Source organism: Cheilinus undulatus, linkage group 5 (genome assembly GCF_018320785.1).
Source record: "Cheilinus undulatus linkage group 5, ASM1832078v1, whole genome shotgun sequence".
NCBI classification, from domain to species: Eukaryota; Metazoa; Chordata; class Actinopteri; order Labriformes; family Labridae; genus Cheilinus; species Cheilinus undulatus.
Window position 1 is genome coordinate 31,165,482 of NC_054869.1, and position 19,345 is coordinate 31,184,826.

The window sequence follows — 19,345 nt, forward strand, 5'->3', positions numbered from 1 at the left end:
AGTCAGTTTAGGGGGTAAATGTTTTTGCAGTCACTTAAAAGTAAGGGTAAAACATCCAAAGGGTGAATACTTTTTATCGGTACTATCTTGTTGGGTGCCAGCAAATAAGGGGGTTGAGATGAAAAGAGGTCACTGAGTATGATTGGAAATGAGGTGTTTTGGCTGAAGATAAAATTGGTTAGCTATACAGAAAGGAATAAATGAAACCTATGAAATACATTATCACCATGATGAGACTTGGGGTCACACTGGATTAAATAAAACAATGTATGAGTGAAAGGTGAACAGTGACAAATGTGTGCCACTAAAGCTAAAGAAAATGTGGAAGCTAAGTATTACAGTCAGCCTACCGTGCAGCTGAGGAAGACAGGCTTCAGGAGGAAGTCAGAGCACCTGGGGAAAAGGGGAGAGGAAGAAAAAAGAAGGGGTCTTATCATGGCGGAGACAGGCAGGATTTAAAAGTCACTAAATTATATGATGCTACTGCTACACAGTCATGGAACGCTGTTGGAGGTACACGCTATAAAACGGTCTGCAACAAGAGCAAAACAGAAGGAAAAAACTATAAATACCTGCTGCACGTTCGCTGTCGGTGCTAGAAAACTGTGACACACAGCTGAAAAAAACACGCACAAGCGGCGTTTTTAAACGCAGTAATTTGAGGACGACTCGGTCTGTTTTTGCTTTCTAACACTTAAATTACAATAACATCTTCACTTGAATGGTTTTGGGAGTTTGTCAATGAACGACAGACTGCAGCTGCTGATGAAAAATTCGGAGTTTTTAAAAGAACTGTCATTGAACATGAAGAAGAAATCTACCGTCAGCGCAGACTGCTGGATATGGTTTGGCAACCTCACATCAAGCTACACAGAATAGGTGATTTAAGTAAGCATAACAGAATTCATACAGGGGAAAAGCCATTTACTTGTGGAACATGCAGTAAATCATTCACAACAAAAGGCAAATTGACAGAACACATGAAAATACACACAGGTGAGAAGCCATACCCCTGTAGCACCTGTGGAAAAACCTTCATTCGGAGGTCATTGTTGAATAGCCATATTAAAATCCATACGGGTTAATAGCTGTTATTTCACAAAACCCCCTAGCCGTACTTTCAGTTCGTGATGAAGGGAGAGTTCTTGTGAGATTAGCACGCTGGTGAGAAGTCTAACATTTGCAAGTTCTGCAGAGATAGTTTTTTTGATTCATGTGATTTTAAAATGACACTTTGAATCACATGCGGAGTGATGGCTGCTTTCTCTTATTCAGTGCAAATCAGTGTTCAAGTGATAGGGGGATCACTTTTTCTTGCTGTATTGTAACTTCATTTTCAACAAGGTTGTCTATTTTTTTACCATCTGTTTTTCATTTTTCAGCATTTAACAGGGACTTTTTTTTTTAAATACATGCAAAGATAAAGCTAAGAATTTATTCATGTTGACAACGTGACACCTGTCAGTATCTTTGTTGCAGTACTTTTCATTTCAATTTTTTGTATTTGGCCAAAGATTTTACTGCACAAATTGCAGATGATCCACATGGCTAAATAAACTAAAAATAAACAATCTTTTTTAAATATTATTTTATGTTCTTACAACAGATGTTTTTGTTACAATGATGATGTGTGTGTCAAGTGTGTGTCAGGTGCAAAACCAATAAGTTCTGTTATTCATTCAGAGCTGCAGATGGGTTGTGGTGTTATGGTGAAGAATGGTTCTTTAGAACACTTGTCCCAAACCTGGGGTCGTTTACTCTGAGGTTGTCAAAACTAGATTGCCATAATTACAGAAAGAAAGGAAATTTGTGTTTGGTAGATTATTTCTGTGTTGTAACAATGCTTCTTGGCAATCAGTCTAATACTGTCCACAGCCTGTTTATTTCCCTTTTAAATGGTGCCACATTTGTAAGGAACATGCATTTCCTACATCACTGTCTTGCTTAATCTGAAAATAAGAGTAGGCAAAAAAGAAAACCCCATATCAACTCCGCTCCTAATCAATGACATTCGTCGGTAGGTGGCAGTATTGTACCTTTAGCTGGTTTTCCAGCCGCCAGTCACAACAAAAGAAGACTAAGGCAGCGGAAGTAAACAGAAGCTGTATGTGAGATGTCCCTCTATTCTTACTGTACATAAATACCAACTCTATAACTTCGTAACAATGTCTTCAGTTCAATATTTGAGAGACTTTATCAACGAGCGACTGACGGTCGCTGCTGAAGAAATTTTCGGAGTTATTGAAAGAACTATAGTCGAATACGAAGAGGAGATCAATCGTCATCGGTGCCTGATTAATGATGGTTGGAAACCTGAGAGGGAATCACACAGGACAGGTGCGTAAAAATTAAGTTTTTTATTAAGAAAAATCATATATTCTCTGGTATAGTTTTCTTGCATGTCTGCTTTTTTCCACTTAACCCTCAAAGGGAGGTCTAAATACTGTTGTTCTGCGTCCCTCCAGAGCTCTTACATCAAGACGTCTGTAAGGAGGAACAGGAGGTTTTCTCTGATCAGCAGCTCTGCAACCAGGAGAGGAACTCCAGACTGGACCAGGAGGATCAAGAGTCTTCGCAGATTAAAGAGGAACAGGATGAGATGCGCACCGGTCAGGAGGGAGAGCAGTGTGAACTGAAGAGGGAGAGTGAATTCTTTGAGTTGACTCTTGTTAGTGAGAAAAGTGACCCTGAAACGAAAAGTGACAATCAGTGCTTCTCTCAAAGCTCTAATGATGCTGAGTACCAAGACCAGACAGCACTGACACCTGAGACTACAGAGCCAGATCTCCAGAAGAGTTATCAAGAAAACAGTAACAATGTTTACAACTCAGCCATGGCTTCTGTTAAGTGTTTTACTCACACAAGGACAAAATCTTTCAAATGTGACCCATGTGGAAAAGTTTTTAAGCACAAATCAAGTTTCGATATACACCAAAGAATCCACACTGGTGAAAGACCATACCCCTGCAACATCTGTGGGAAAAGTTTTTCCCGAACGCCTGACTTAAATAGACACAAGAGAATCCACTCAGGTGAGAAGCCATATCCATGTGAAATATGCGGAAAAGGTTTCCTGCTTAAATGTCTCGTGAAAAACCACATGAAAATGCACACAGGTGAGAAACCTTTCTCCTGCAACAGCTGTGGGAAAAGATTTTCCCGGACACCAGACTTAAAAAGGCACATAAGGATCCACACAGGTGAAAAGCCGTACACTTGTGAGACATGTGGGAGACCTTTTAGGTACAGAAGCGACTTAATAGTCCACACAAGAAGAGCCCACACTGGGGAGAAGCCTTACGTTTGTAACACTTGTGGGAAAAGATACTATGATTCATCTCAACTGGCAAAGCACACAGCATTGCACTTAGATAAATAACCTTGTGTTTTCAACACTGATGGGAACTGCTTCAGCTTATGTTAAAGTTACATCTCTGTAATTTCCTATAAAGGAGAAATGAAACACCTTACTGTGTAGAAGGAACAAATTTTAACAGTGTCATTAAGCTATCTTAAGGGATTATAGTTGTTTTTCCACAAATCTCATCGAGAACATGTCGAACTTTAACTGTCTTTTAAAGTGCAGGTTACAACACAAGGAAATAAAATGTCTGGAAATAAATGCTTCTGTTATGTTTTTGTTCATAATTCAATTCAAGAGAATTTAAAGGGGAGATGAGACACACAAAAGTACATGCTTTGTTTGGACCTTTATGCTAACAAAAATACAGTCGTACTTTTAAAAGATTCTAGTTTTGTGCCCACTTTACTTCTGTGGCCATTCCATGTGCTCAAAGATAAAAGAAGAGACCAAGATGGTATTTTTTTAAACATAAGCCAACCATTAAAATTAGTGCCTCCAAACGGAAAAAATAAACAGCAGAGAAGTCGAACTGCTACTGTTACCTGTGGCCTCTGCATACTGTGATGGTTTTTGACGCTTGTATTCATTATTCTTCATGCCAAAGAAAACAGACAAAAACCTCCATGTAACTTCCCAGCCCATTTCAGATCCTTCCTCAGGAGGAATCATAGGAGAGGGTGCAAAATGAAATATAAAAAAAACCAAACCAAAACAAAACAAAACAAAAAACAAGGAAAAAAAGGAAGGGCTGCAATTACTCTTCACTGACATCATGAAAGCTCATAGTCATCTCAGACCAAAAGATGGATAACTGACAGTTAAATCAGGAGATACTTAATACGAGTTTAACAATTTATTTACACATTTTAATGCAAGAGAAATGTGTTAAGTCTTTGGCCATTAGACTTCATCTTGATGACGTCACGCACTTGAAGGGGTAGTGAGGCAAATGCCAGGAATAGGATACCCCCTTATGGAGTCTAGCTTTGCACCATTCAATTTTTTTGTACTTATAACAAAAGAAAAAAAAGAAAAAGATACAAGTGAATGTAGTAGATCAAGTTGACAAATGATTTTGGGGACACTAAACCATAATTTCCTAAGGTCCTGTCCCTACAACTAGACTGGTTTAGCTGCAAGTTTTGACAAATAAATCTAGTACTAAGAGGCCCCCATGCATTAAGTGTTAAAAATTTAAATGATCAAAAATAAGGAGTAAAATAAGGATCAAGACCCAAAACATGATCATGTACTTCAACATCTAACCAAGAAAAACAGAATAATGCTTTTGTAGTTTACAAGTAAGAGAAAGAAGGTTACAGATGAGCTGGAGATTCATTCATACACAGATTGCAGCCACTGTCTCTCACTTTTTATCTCTCATGCAAAACGTCAGTGGTTAAACATGCTTTGAACAACTAAAGAAATTCTGATATGTTGACCCAGTGTCACTTTGACTTTGTTGGCAGGGGTCTCTCCTCACCTTCTCTCTCAGGTTGGCTTATATATGGGCTAGTTATATACAGTGAATTTAGAATTTTTTTAAAATCTGTTTTAATTTTGTACAGAAGTAAATGTTCAGTTTAAAATTTGTTCCCATCCCTGTGCCAGTGGTTCCTAAAGTGGGCCGTGAACCCCTCCAGGGGGTTTGCAGTGTCATGACAGAGCTGATGACCTCAGCACTGAAGACGAGGAGTTGCTCACTGATGTAACCTCAGATTCAACAATGAAGTTACAGTTCAAGTCCAAGACATTGTCTGTGCTTTGGACCAGAATGGAAAAGGAGTACCCACTATCGGCAGAATAGCCACAGTCACACTCTTCTCCTTGCAAAATCGCACTGCCCTATGCATATATATTTTAAAATAATAGGATAAAGGCACGTGTTGTTTTAATGCTTGTACCAATGAATGAGGCATACAGTCCCCTCCAAAAGTATTGGAATGGTGGGCCCAATTCCTTTATTTTTGCTGTAGATTAAATACATTTAGGTTTGACATTAAAAGATGAATATGAGACAAGAGATCAATATTTCAGCTTTTATTTCCAGGTATTTTCACCTGGATCCAATGAACCACTTTGAAGATAGCACTCTTTGTTTTAACTGTTTTAATGTGAGTAAAAGTATTCCCACATGTGACTGTTAAGTGTGTTTTGTTGCCCAGATGTGTCTTATTACATTGATTATTCAAATGATAAATAGTGCTGAATGTCTATGCTTAGTTTCAGATTTGGGTTTTGCCTTTGGAGGCTGCATTTATAGTTGAGAGTTGTAATTAACATGAAAACCAGAGAGCTGTCTATTAGTGAAAAACAAGCAACTGTGAAGCTGAGAGAAGATGGTAGATCCATCAGAGCCATTTCACAAACATTAGCCATAGCCAGTACAATCATTTGGAATGTCCTGAAGAAGATAGAAACCACTGATGTATTAAGTAACAGATGTTGAATGGGTAGACCAAGGAAAACAGCAGCAATTGACTACAGAAACATTGTGAGAGCTGTAAAGACAGACTATTAAACAACTGTTAGTGACATCAGCAACAACCTCCAGAGGGCAAGAGTGAAGGTATCACCACCTACTGTTCACGAAGACTTCATGAACAAAAGTACAGAGGCTACACCAGAAGATGCAAACCCCTCATTTGCAAGAAGAACAGGAAGGCCGGGCTGGAATTTGCCAAAAAGAACAGAGACCACCCTCAAAACTTCTGAACAAAGTTTTATGGACTGATAAGACAAAGATGAGCCTTTACCAAAGTGATGGAAAGACTAAAGTTTGGAGAATGAAAGGATCTGCTCCTGATCTCAAACACAAGCTCATCTGTAAAACACAGTGGAGGTAATGTCATGGCTTGGGCTTGCATGTCTTCTTCTGTGACAGGCTCATTAATCAACACTGATGCTGTAACACATGATGGCAGCAGCAAAATGAACTCAGACGTCTACAGGAACATTTTTTCTGCCAATTTCAAGAAAGATGCAACCAAACTGACTGTGAGATCCTTCATCATGCAGCAAGATAATGACCCAAAACTCACTGCCAAAACAACAAAGGAGTTCATCAGAGGAAAGAAGTGGTTTTAGAGTGGCCAAGTCAATCTCGAGACTTAAACACTATAGAGCATGCATTTTGCCTGTTAAAGAGGAGACTGAAAGGAGTAACTCCCAAAACAAACAACAACTGAAAGAGGCTGTGGTAAAAGCCTGGAGAAGTGTCAAAAAAGAAGAGTACAAAAGTTTGGTGATGTTAGTGGATCCCAGACTTGATACAGGTATTGCAAGAAAAGGATTTCCAACTAAATATTAAATATTATTCACTTTAATCTGCTTAAAGTCTCTCTGTTCCAATACTTTTGCTCACCTAAAAATCTGGTGTTCCATTACAAATAAAGCTATCTAAAGTTGTGTATCTGATCCAGATGTAAACACCTGGAAATAAATGTTGATCTTTTGTCTCATATTCATCTTTTTGTGTCCAACCCAAATGTTTTCAGTCTACAGCAAAAATCAAGTTTTGGGCCAACCATTCCAATCCTTTTGGAGGGGACTGTAATTTAATAGACACAGGTAAACAGAAGCCAGGACTTGTTTTTAAACTAAAACGTTAAAATGAAATAAAAAAAAATCAAATGCTTAAAAAAGAAGTCATGGCTGTGTGCTGAAATTGTATTGTAACTGTAATTTATTTTAACATTAAAAGAGAAATGTTTCCATTAAAAAAAAAAATCGTCTTATTACCTGCCGTTGCTCTTCCACACTAAAGGGTGGCGGTAATGCGCCATCACGTTGTCTGCAGCCGACATGAAAAAAAGAACGAGGAGTAGAAGAAGAGAGGAACCTGTATTGTTCAGCTAGTACTTGACGCCGCAGCTTGTAAGTTTATTCTTTAAAAATGGAGATGTCTTCAGTGAATTGTCTGAAAAGTTTCGTGAACGAGAGATTGACAGTCGCAGCTGAAGAAATATTTGGAGTGTTTGAAAAAACTTTACTTGTGTACCAAGAGGAGATCGTTCGTCAGCGCAGACTGTTAGATATCGTCCTGAAACCAGACATAAAACTACAAAAGACAGGTGTGTCAAACATATATATTTGAAGTTGATTTATATTTGTTTTATGAAAACCCAATAAATGCATCTGAATAGATACTATCTAAATGACTAGCAGTCCATGGAGGGTCAGCGCTGTAATAAGATCACGCTGTCCTTTGTGTTTCTTATAATAGTTGGAGTTGCACAGAAATATATACCAGTTTCTATGTTCATATATTTTATTAATAATTCCCAACCAAACATCAAAACGAGCAGCTAAACTGATGTGACCGTTAATTTGGTCAAATATATCATGCATATTCAATGAACAATAGTAATCATAGCATCTCACGTGAAAACGTCATATTTAGTCCATGACTGACACTTCTTTGGCTTCTACCATAGCAGAGGTAGCATTGTCGTTATGAAAATGAGGAGTACATGCTTTGTTTACCTTCAGATATCCCAAGGCCAATCGAAGACGAGGGTGTTCTTGATCAGGAGACCAGTGCCTGCCTGGACCATGGAGATCCAAAGTTTCAGATTAAACAGGAACAAGAGGAAGTCTGTTCCAGTTATGAAGAAGAGCAGTTTGCACTGCACCAGGATACAGAGGCCTTTAAGTTGAGTCCTGGCTGTGAGGGAAGTAACAACAGTGAAGACCGGACTCTACTGTTGGATCCTGATCTAACTCAAAGTCCCACAGAGCAAGAACCTCAATCCAACTATTCAGATGAATGGATACAATCTGAATCTGACAGAGTGAACTTTTCAGTCACAGACCTAAATGTTGATCAGCATTTAGGCACAAGAGAAAAGCAGCACATGTGCTGCATTTGTGGGAAAAGTTTTAAAAATAATTCAGAATTGAAACTGCACATGAGAAATCACACGGGTGAAAAGCTTTTCCGTTGCATGTACTGCAACAAAGAGTTTGGATTCAACTCATCACTGTCCAGGCATCTTCGTGTGCACACGGGGGAGAAGCCTTATGAGTGTAGTTTGTGTGGAAAAAGATTTAACGTCAGCACAACTTTGAAAGTCCACTACAGAATCCACACTGGTGAAAAACCGTATAAATGTAAGATATGTGAAAAGGCTTTTACCACCTGCTCAAACTTAAAGAAGCACATGTCTTTACATCAGTAAAGTGGGGAATAGAAAACTGTACTGAAAAGCTTCCTGAAATTACAATGCTGCAGGCTGTGACCCTCTGTATTCAAACTTTTAAATGAATGCAACTGAATACTGTGGCTGGTATTGTCTTCTAGTTTTGGCAAGCATCGAAAATGTTTGAAAATGCACATTCTTTCCTTGACCTACTAATACTTAGAGCTATCTCACAAAGGGATATTGTAGAATTTACTTTTATTTAAGGTCATGATGTGTCATTACTTACCAGTGATGTGCTGTTTGTGAATAACTTCTTTTGAGTGAGGCTCCTGTTTGAGACCTGGCTTACCTTTTGCCTTTTTGTTTTTTAGTAAACAGCAGAAAAAAAGGATGATCTTTTCTCCACGCTGCTGGGCACTAGGCATACTAGGACAGGTGCTTGATAGTATAACATTGAAGTTTCTGGAACATACAGTAAATCTTATTAAATAGTGTTATTTGGGGATTTATAAGGTATAATACATAGTTTTTTGGTTAGGGTAAAATGTTCCATATCTAGAGTGTGATTTATTAGGAGTCATTACTGTTTTTGACTGAATGATGTTTATTTAATCCAGTTTTTTCATTTGATTTAAATATATAACAAAAGCTTGCTTGTGAAAAAAAAGTTCATTTTTTTTTATATTAAAAGATGTATTTCATATCAGTATTTTACTCACTTGTAATCTGTGGTCTGGTGTTATTTTGTAATTATATATTTATATTTTTATAGAGATCGGTGTGGATAGTTATTTTTCCAAGAATAAAACCTGGTAATGTGTCATATTAAGTCAAGTAAATTCAGGAAATGTCTTGCCAAGCAAAAGCACTGGGAATATCCGAGCCGCACGTTAATGCAGCTTGGGCGGAAGTAAAAGGAGAACTGTGAGCAGAAGTCAAGCTAGCATGAAGAGTTTTTCAAAGTTTTAATGAAAGAAAGTGAATAATTTTTAGTTCAACAATGACTTCAGTCCAAAGTATAAGGCAGTTTGTCTGTGACCGACTAACTGTGGCTGCTCAAGAGATTCTGGGAGTATTTGAAGAGAAAGCAGAAACGTACGAAGCAGAAATCGCTCGTCAACGGAGGCTGTTGGAGTCCGTCCTGTCACCCCAGATCAAGTTATGTCGGACAGGTAGGGGAATTTAACTATTTTTGATGTTAAATCTGTTTTGTGTAAGAGATTTTACTGCTTCATTTGCTGATTGTGTCATTTTAGCATATCTTACAGCGACCGCACAGTCAAATCAGTCTGAAAGGTGCAATGGTTTATTTGGTTTCCATAGAAAAGTGTGGCACATCACTACAGAGATAAGCAAGTGTGCTTATCACAGATGAATCCAAGGCGCAGTTAAAGATGCTTACCTGAAACCTTAGATTAACGTAGACGTGTCTAACAGTTGTTGCCATCTTACATGCGGAAGTCTGTGCTGCATTATGGTTCAATGCTCTGGGATTCATCAACACATGAAACCTGACAGATCCTAAACCTTAGACAGTCCTAAACCTAACCTTACCTTACTCTAACACAGTGGCTCCAAAGTGAGGGTCGGGACCCCCCTGAAGGTCGCGAGACCCCATAGGGTGGTCTAAACATGCCTTACAGAAACATAGAAAAAAGGTTTTATGTTGTAATTGAACCAATTTTTGTAAAAAAAAAACCAAAAAACAAATAAACAAAAAAAAAACAAAACAAACAAAGTACGAAAGAGTCCAATTTAAAATACAACTTAAGACATGGAGGGAGAGTTTATGCTACCATTAAAATAGTATGTAAGACATCTTTGAAATACAAGTTTGTGCATGACAGCACAGGTCTGTCACTCTTAAAAACACACAGAAACACACAATTCATTATCCATTAAGTGCCAGACTCTGCTAATGGATATTATTTCTACACTATCATGTAACATAATTGAGCTAAATAGTATCTTCTCTATTTCAATAAACAAATTAAACTAATGATGCATTTCAGATGTGTTATTTTACATTGGTAAAGAATTTATAATCCTTAAATAGCAGGTCCAATCAATGGTGATATCACAGCATGTCTAAAAAGTATTAAAAGGTGATAAATCAATTTAGCCAAAATCAAGGATTTTAAAAAGTATTACAATGTCTTTAAGAAAGAATATAACATTTTAAATGTAATTGTTTTTACATTTTTATTGAAATCTACAGAGGTTCTAAGCTTAAACAGTACTATTATACTTAAATGGGCAATACCTTTTTTTCTTTAAACCTAAAGATATGCTCTTCTACTTTATAGCTTGAATTGCAGTGAAAAACTTGTAAAGGTACATCTAGATTGTGGTATAGACTTTACTTTTAGGCTACTAAAGTAAAAAAGACCTTCCATTAAGTTACCTTACGGTACCTTTTTTTTCTCATAGTCTAATCTCAAAATTTCCCAAGAAAGCTTATTTACATTCTACAATAGGAAGTACTACTGACATTTTTGTTTCTTTGTTGTCACATTTTTTTCTTACTATCAGCACAAACATGTACGTAACTGTGTTGTGAATGTACTGGGTTAGAACATGAAAATGTGATAGTCCTAAAAGGAGTCTTGAAAAAAGTCTGGAAAAATTAAGATTTAATGTCATATTTTCCACATATACCCTGTGTCATTATGAAGTATTTTTGGCCCTTTCTATGGAAACTGTCTGTTTGTTTTTACAGTTTTTACCAGCAGTTGTAGACTGTCTTTATCAAGCTGGTTAATAAAATTTTATGAACAATATGTCATTGTCCTGTTTGTTTTCTCTTTCCTCTAGAGCTCACACAGATAATAGTCCATAAGGAGGAGGAGGTGCACCTCAGCCTGCAGCAAAACCCTGACAATGTCACAACCTCCAGTTTGGAACCATCACATCCTCAACAGATAAAAGAGGAGCTTGAGGAAGCCTGTGTCACACCACAGAAACAGCAGCTTGCACAGAAGAAGGACAATCATGCCCCCCCAGCCTGTGAAGAAAGACTTCAAAGAGAACAATCTAAACCTTTGGACCCTGACCAAAGTGCAACACATAAAGATCTGCAACCCAGTGTCTCAAACAAATATATATCGTCTGAATCTGTCAGGGAGAGCTCTGCAGTTTCTGCGCCAATTAGTGACCACCAGCTTCTGTTTCACAATTCTCATGAAGCTGGGGGCCAAGATCAGAATAATAGTAATGCAGAAAGTGCAACTACAGTCGAGTCTATGTCAAACAGTAATGGTAAAGAGGGGAACTCAACATCAGGTACAAGTGCTGAACCAACTCCAGATAAGAACTGTGACAACAAGACAACAAGAGCTGATGCCATAGAGCCACGCCATGAAAACACAACTTTAAGAAGACACAATAAAACTGCACCAGAGAAGAAAAGCATTGGAGAGAGCACAGCATCAGCTACAAGTACTGCACCAACTTTAGATAAGAGATGTAACAAGAAAACAGCTGAAGGCATAGAGCCACACAATGAAAACCTAACTTTAAACAGACAAAGTAACACTGCATCAGAGAATAAAAGCAGTGAAGAAGGTACAACACCAGCTACAAGTAATTATACAAATACAAATCTCAGTAATGGGGATAAAACATCAGCTGCAAGTGCTGAAACTTCACCACTTGAGAAATGTAACAATACGAACACAACATTAGGTGGAGATTCTGAGCTTGAGCTGCATAATAAAAATGATGATAGAAGTAAAAAAATAACAGTTTACAATGAGAAAACAACAAATGAGAAGCAGAACTTAGAGGATACAACTTCAAGTAAAAATACTGAAACACCAAAGAAGAAACGTGCCAATGAGATCACAAAATCAAATGGAAGTTCTGAGGAAAAGTGGAGCAATAAGAGTACCAAAAGGAGCACAATATCGACTAGAAGTACCAGGCTAACTTCAAATAAGAAGAATACTGAAAAGACAGCTAAAGATGCAGAATTTACACCAAATGAGGAAAGTAACACCAATGAAGAAATAGTAAATGGAAACAGCAATACAACACTGAAGAGGCAAAGCTCAGATGTGAGACCAATCTCACGTGGGGCATCACAGAAGAAAAGTAAAAGTGAGAAGAAAACATCAGGCCAAAAAATGGATCTGAAACTGAGTGACAGGAAAGCTTCAAGTGCAACAGCAGCTGCAGCACCCAAGAAAAGACCCAATAGTGAGAACATTTCTACTTCTGTTGAAATTGTTGGACCAAAATTAGCCAAAAGAACAGAACCAAGCCCAAAGAGGAAACCCAGTGATAGACAAATGACATCAACAGTTACCAAGAAAACACAAAGTGAGAAACAAAAGGTTGGGAGCAAAACATCACTCATAAGGAAAGAGTCTACAAAAAACAAGAAAACTAACAATGGAGAATCAAGGTCTGCCAAAAGCAAGGAGTGTACACCAGACAAGAGACAAAATGATGGGACTGCATCATCTGGTAAAAGCAGTGATCTACCTCCAAAGAAGAAAGATAAAAATGGTAGTCTACAGGATAAGGATAATCCTTACAAGTGTGACATGTGTGGTAAAGTCATGACCAACACTGTGAACTACAAATTCCACATGAGATCACACACTGTGGAAAAGACACATGGATGTGAAATTTGTGGGAAGATGTTCAGGCAGAAATGGGATCTAAATAAACATATGATGGTTCACACTGTTGATAAACCGTTCAAGTGTGATGTTTGCAGTAAAAGCTTTGGTATGCAGTGCAGTCTTGATGTGCATAAGCGAGTTCATACGGGGGAAAAGCCGTTCAAATGCAGCGTCTGCGATAAACGCTTTACAGCATCCTTGAATATGAAGAAGCACATGAGAATACACACGGGTGAGAAACCGTACAGCTGTAAGGACTGTGGAAAGAAGTTTGCCAATGGCTCTGTCTACAAAAACCACCAGCGTGTTCATACTGGAGAAAAGCCCTATAAGTGTTCAGTGTGCAAGGGCGAGTTTGCTACAGCGACGACTCTAAAAAGGCACATGAATCGTCACACGGGGGAAAAGCCGTTTAAGTGCAGTATTTGTGGGAAAGCTTTTGGTCATAGATCAGATGTGAAAGAACACGAGAGGATACACACTGGAGAGAAGCCTTACAAGTGCACTACGTGTGGAGATAAGTTTTCCACTTGGTTGAAACGCCACAGACATGAAAAATTTCACAAAAGGGATGAAAAAAGCTCCTCTTCATCCTAAATACATTTCTGCATTCAACACACAGTATACAGTTGAAAGGTTAAGGGTTTCACTTCATAGGTACTCGAAACATCCTTTGTTTTTCTGCCTGAACTATAATGTCTCCTACATAGCTTCTATGTTTACTAATCTCATCATCAAATCCAGAAAAACATATGATTATTTTTTTCTGTGTAATTCTATCATTATTATTTCTGTACATGTACACCAATCATAGCATCAGGTTAATCCATACGTCACAATACTTTACAACATGTTTAGCTATATTTATGAGGGATGCCACTTCCTTGGCCTCTTTGATAGTTATGGCTACATTGAGATGCTGAAACTTAAAGAACTCATACAGTTATTCATCATACCTTCAGATTTCCATTAGCCACCAATCATGGATGAGGATGCCCTTGACCAGAAGAGGTGGGACCAGTGGCAGCTCTCGTAAAACTTTCTTACTACAAAGAGTTGCTCTAAGTGACATTTCTACATTTTCTCCTCTATTAATCTAAGTTCTCCTAATTTCCCATTGCAGTTTTCAGCTCTCACAAAGGCTAAGTTGACTTCCCTTTAGTCAATGTATAGTTAATTTTATTGAGCTGATGGTTCCATGGGAGGATTCTGTGGTAGAAGCTTGTGAAAAGAAAAGTCTTAGATGTGCAGGTTTAGGAGCAGAGGCTGAACAGCAAGAATGGAAAGATAGGACTCATCCAGTGGAAGATGGGTGTAGGGAGTTTGTCGTGAGGTCAGCTGATTCATTAGAGAGCTAGGAGTGCAGGGACAGAATCTGACATTTAAAGAGATGTCAGATGATGCAGTTCAGGTCAGACAGTGGATTTGAATTAGGAGGAATAATGCCAGTTGTGGGCAAAAATAAAGATGGAGGAAACCCCTTAACTCCTTATTTTTTGGGGTGAATTCAGAGAATATGTCCTGGTTGTAAGATGTTTATCAGAATTTCATCATTAGGAGCAACTCTTTTTAACTTAAGACACTTTGCAAATACTGCCTCTGGTTCCCCTTTTCCCTTATTTTGTTTATATTTATAAAATAATTTAAAAAAGGAATTAACTTTTGTCCACACTGTCAGGCAACAAAAAGGAGCTTGATTTTTTTTAACATTAATGTTTTATACCAAATATGTAAAATAATATTTTGGGGATTGCTGTATATTGCAAGTAAAATGTAAGTAGTTCAATTGAAATATATATGAACAGATTTACTGGGTCAAAACATTGACCCATGAAAGACCCTGAGCTGAGCCAAATGGAAGGGATCTCTAAACTGAGCCCACAGTCCCAACAATAAGCGTAAAACTATCACGTTTTCCTCACTCTGGTTATTAAAATATTTTCAGGAGTAGATTCCATTCAGTTTAATTTTTTTACTTTCAGTATTTGTTCAAAAGCCATAAATTGACCTCATGGTCACTTATGATTTGACCAGGAACAATAAATCAAAGTCTGCAAGGTTTATACAGTCATTGCCATTTTTGTCATATGGAAAATTGGTTTAAGAAAGCAGGATGTGCTGATTTTATGAAATGTTATAGTAATAAACACATTGCAGATTGATGTTTTTCCTTTTTGTCATTTTTAGTATGTTGTAATTGTGTAACACTTCCTGTCTACATAGGGCGAACTCGATCAGTTCTGGAAAGTTATTTTCTCAGAATAACCCCTGATAATGCGTCCGGTAATTTAGACAAGATAATTAAGGATAAATAAGGTTCTCTAGCTTCAACAAGAAGTCCAGGGAAAAAAACAAAAAACAAAAGTTCTTTATATATCGTCTATGTTCAGTTCTGTGATAAACAGCTCATAAAAATGGAAAAGTCAAAGGAACAGAGATAGGGAAACATCGAGCAACACACGAATGCAGCATAGGTGGAGGTAAATAACGGGGAGTCTTGTTATAAGAAGTTTTAGCATATCTGCTTTAATAACTCTTAGTTTAACAGTCAGTCCAAAGTATGACAGTTTGTCTGTAATCGACTAACTGCAGCTGCTTAAAAGATAGAGTATTTGAAGAGAAAGCAGACACATGAAGCAGATATCGCTCGTTATGGTCTTGGTGAATACTCAATTCTGATTGGCTCTGGAAATTCCATTTGTGTCCATTAACTTCTCATATATGGACACTGTTTGAACTTCTCAAGTAGAAGACCCGTAACATAAGACAGTCTTATCCCCTCTATCCGACGTACCCCTTTTTTCCAGGCTCACCTTAACTCTGAGAGGTGAGATAGGCTACACTGTGCATGATGTCAACAAAAACAAAATTGACGTTTTATCATGAAAAAACAAAGTAATTAAAAGTAATCTATGTGTATGCAAGGCTCCTGTACACCATATTTTTTTTGTAGAGCATTTCTGAGGTCAGACACTGATATTGGACAAGAAGGTCTGGCTCACAACCCCTTTCCAGTTCATCCTGATTGGATTGATGGGGTCAAGGTCAAGGTTCTGTGCGGGCCAGTCAAGTTCTGACACCAAACTCATCAAACCATGTCTTATTTGTCCTTGTTTGTACACTGAGGGACATTCACCTTAGGATCTCTCTTAAAGCTTGAATACTTTATTAATCACTTTTATCTTGAATTGATTCTAGTTTTAGCTTTATGGGGGAATTCTTAGAAAACACCATAATCAAAAATTAGAATTAGAAGTTTTGACAGCCATAGGAGGAACTAGAAAATAATGTTGATTAGCCAGCTTCTCTCTGACTTAGAAGGAGTTAAAAACTTTTTTTTGAGACACAACAGGAATATAGTTTGTGTCCAAGTTGCTTGTTAGAGAATACAATACAGCCACAAACTGCACATATTATTCAAATATTATAATGACAGTCGTTGATAATCTTGAGCTGTGTGGTGGGCTTGTTTGTGTCAGGCTCACTGTGGTTAAATGCCTCACCTCAAATGCACATCACACTAATTGACTCTCTTAAATGATCTTATCCTCTTGTAAATCTGCCCACATCCTTGCATGTTTTATACGCTGATCATGCCTAGTCAGCATTTTTGCACCTTTTGCACCTCTCACAACCATACAATCAATGCATATGGACTTGTTAGAAATAACACCAACAAGAGCTTGTACTTATTTAAACTTAGTTTTTTTTAATGCTCTTCCCCTTTTTTTATTTTTGCATTTTTTGTATTCAATGTTTATTTCTTGTAAACTGAGAACAATGTTATTGAAATGTATGATGCTTTTTAGCTGTGCTAATGCATGTCTGAGTATGGCTTTAGGTCTCATGCTGACTTGAAAACAATACTGTATTCTATATGATTTTTTTTTATTTTAGGGCCTTCTGTATATATAAGCTCTTTTTGATGAAAATATGCTTTTTGTTTTTCCAAAACCAAATGGTAAAGATCATGTTAAGAATTGAAAAAAAAAGTTAAACTGTCATCTCATTTTTCAAATCTGGGATTGTATGTTGTGCTGCACTTTATTAATAATACGTACATACAATAAAACATTTTTCTAATACTTCTTAGAAGCATTTAGAAACAGATATGGACTGTGTCAGTTTATAGCTTCACATTTTGGAACCAGACAAAATTTACTGTTATTTCTAAAACACAGAAATGTTGACATTACTTAAATATTTTCATATTGCGGATTTTACGAGCTAAATGATGGACAAAAGTGCTAGTTTGTGTCTAACCTTTAATATTTGACTTATGGGTGGGGAGACTCTTTTTATAAGTGCTACATCTTCATAATCACACAGTTGTTCTGTAAACACTCCAACTGAATGTATTGTGAAATAACTAAACAATCTTAAGACATTCTTTATTATGTCTGTCTTTCAATGATGTGGTTGTAAATGTGATGCTTCAAGATAACTTTTAAGAGAGAGCTGAGCACCTTTTCTTCAGTTGCCTCAATTATTTGATGGTTGGTAGATATGGTTTGGGTAAAACAGAACCTGCCAACTATGGAATTGGTAATAAACATTCTTGCAAAGGAGAGTGGGGTTACTTTAATCCTGAGAAGTCCAACAGGTCAGAATTCAAGGTTTTGACCACTGTGGAAAATTCTTTACTGTGGGACATGACTGATGAAGATTATAAGGATGAAATACCTCTCTACATGCAGTGAATGAAAGATAGAAGCAAGCTTGATATTAAAAAGATAATTTCATGGCTTATACTGGGTTACTTTTAAATATCCAAAATTGTCTCCTCCTGGCCTTGGGCTAAGACTGGGTTATTTCAATGGTCATCTGCCATAGTGACAAAACATCAAAACATTTTGACTTGCAGTGCTTGCACAATGCCAAAGGGACAATGCATTTTGAGGGCACTGACTATTTATATGAGAATAGAATTTAGTTTTGACAAATGAGTGAACTGTTTTGGGATAGATATGAGCTTTTGCAGGTGTCAACCATGGTGCTGGCTGAACCATCCAGGTTATTTTGGCAAAAGCACCAAGAGTGTTGAGAATGTCTGGTCTGTTTTAAGGAATGAGCCAAAGCAATCGAGAAGGATCTTTGCATTTTTGGTGGCACTGACTACTTATATGGGAAAGGAATTTAGCTTTGAAGCATGAGTGAACAGTTTTGGGAGAGAAATGAGCTTTAAATTTCTGTAGAAGTGTGGCAAGTGTATTATGTTCCTTAATGAAGTGGATGTATTTGTTTAATTGTAATGCCCTTCAGTTTGAAATTTAAAGTTAGTAATTTAGAAAAAACTATCCAATCTCTTGTGAATCTTGCTTTTTAAAAACAACCCATGCTGATCATTGGCCTTCTGCGAAAGGGAGGAAGGTTTGCAATTGCAATCCTTTTCTGCCATCTAGTGGTCAAAGATGTACTTGCACATTAAAGGTTTTTATTGAAAACATCTACCAGTGCATCTCACTAGTACCGACCACCTACCCACAGAGGTAGGCAGGCAGCAGCTTAGGCAAGCTGTTTATAAGGTGGGTGTGTAGGGTCAGGGGGGATGGCCAAAAAAGTCAATTTTCTTAAATCAACATGGCATGAAAAGTTTCAACACCCAAAAAAGGAAATCGGAGAGTTCTGTTTGTGTTTAAGCCAGACCAGTTTTATAGTTTACCAAATTTGGAGATTTGTTTGAAGTCACAAAAGTCGCTTAATTGGAAACAACGAAAGGTAAAGTTGGGGTGATTATTAGTGAAGGGAATCTGGACTCTTTTTAGAGATCCAGGTCATTTGGCTCCACTTACCAAGATGAGCCAGCCATTGAAATTTGTGTTGGTATTCTACTCCAATTATGCTTAATTATTTAATTAATGAAAGCATCATGAAAGTATTTTTCAAAGTTTACTGTCTCCTTAAATTTACAATGTAGGTCAAATCAAATCTTCTCACTGGCTGGGCTGTATGACAAACCTGGTATAAAACAAGGCGTCAAGTTCATGTCCCTTATGCGTAGTGTGCATGTGAAGGCACAATGTGGGGAGAAAGGGGAAAGATTATTCCTATAAATCAATCAAAAAACACACACACATAAACACACACACACACACACAAACACAAATATAACAATAAAAATAATATTATTAATAATAATAGTAATCAGACAAAGAAGAAGAAGCAGAAAGAGAGTGAGTATAAAACGACTCTCTAACGAGATCCCGGGC

General features: G+C 37.4%; 3 protein-coding genes across 3 annotated transcripts; all 3 read left to right on the forward strand.

The window, feature by feature from the left end:
• The first annotated feature begins 2,091 nt into the window (after positions 1-2,091).
• LOC121509443 (zinc finger protein 271-like) lies at positions 2,092-3,611 on the forward strand. The gene is made up of 2 exons (XM_041786821.1): positions 2,092-2,337; positions 2,466-3,611. Exons 1-2 carry the CDS (start codon positions 2,166-2,168, stop codon positions 3,377-3,379), a joined length of 1,086 nt encoding a protein of 361 aa, XP_041642755.1. The 5' UTR covers positions 2,092-2,165; the 3' UTR covers positions 3,380-3,611.
• Positions 3,612-7,200: 3,589 nt separating this feature from the next.
• LOC121509444 (zinc finger protein 454-like) lies at positions 7,201-9,315 on the forward strand. Its single transcript, XM_041786822.1, has 2 exons — positions 7,201-7,437; positions 7,856-9,315. Exons 1-2 carry the CDS (start codon positions 7,260-7,262, stop codon positions 8,542-8,544), a joined length of 867 nt encoding a protein of 288 aa, XP_041642756.1. The 5' UTR covers positions 7,201-7,259; the 3' UTR covers positions 8,545-9,315.
• A 115-nt stretch (positions 9,316-9,430) lies between these two features.
• LOC121509435 (zinc finger protein 37-like) lies at positions 9,431-15,374 on the forward strand. The gene is made up of 2 exons (XM_041786811.1): positions 9,431-9,680; positions 11,323-15,374. The coding sequence occupies exons 1-2, from the start codon at positions 9,509-9,511 to the stop codon at positions 13,731-13,733; spliced, it is 2,583 nt and encodes an 860-aa protein (XP_041642745.1). The 5' UTR covers positions 9,431-9,508; the 3' UTR covers positions 13,734-15,374.
• Positions 15,375-19,345: the final 3,971 nt, after the last annotated feature.

Excerpts from the sequence above, each read along its gene's own strand:
- LOC121509443 (XM_041786821.1), top strand. The coding sequence starts at position 2,166 with ATGTCTTCAGTTCAATATTTGAGAGACTTTATCAACGAGCGACTGACG. Across the intron at positions 2,338-2,465 it reads GAGGGAATCACACAGGACAG|AGCTCTTACATCAAGACGTC; the intron begins GTGCGTAAAAAT and ends GCGTCCCTCCAG.
- LOC121509444 (XM_041786822.1), top strand. The coding sequence starts at position 7,260 with ATGGAGATGTCTTCAGTGAATTGTCTGAAAAGTTTCGTGAACGAGAGA. Across the intron at positions 7,438-7,855 it reads CATAAAACTACAAAAGACAG|ATATCCCAAGGCCAATCGAA; the intron begins GTGTGTCAAACA and ends GTTTACCTTCAG.
- LOC121509435 (XM_041786811.1), top strand. The coding sequence starts at position 9,509 with ATGACTTCAGTCCAAAGTATAAGGCAGTTTGTCTGTGACCGACTAACT. Across the intron at positions 9,681-11,322 it reads GATCAAGTTATGTCGGACAG|AGCTCACACAGATAATAGTC; the intron begins GTAGGGGAATTT and ends TCTTTCCTCTAG.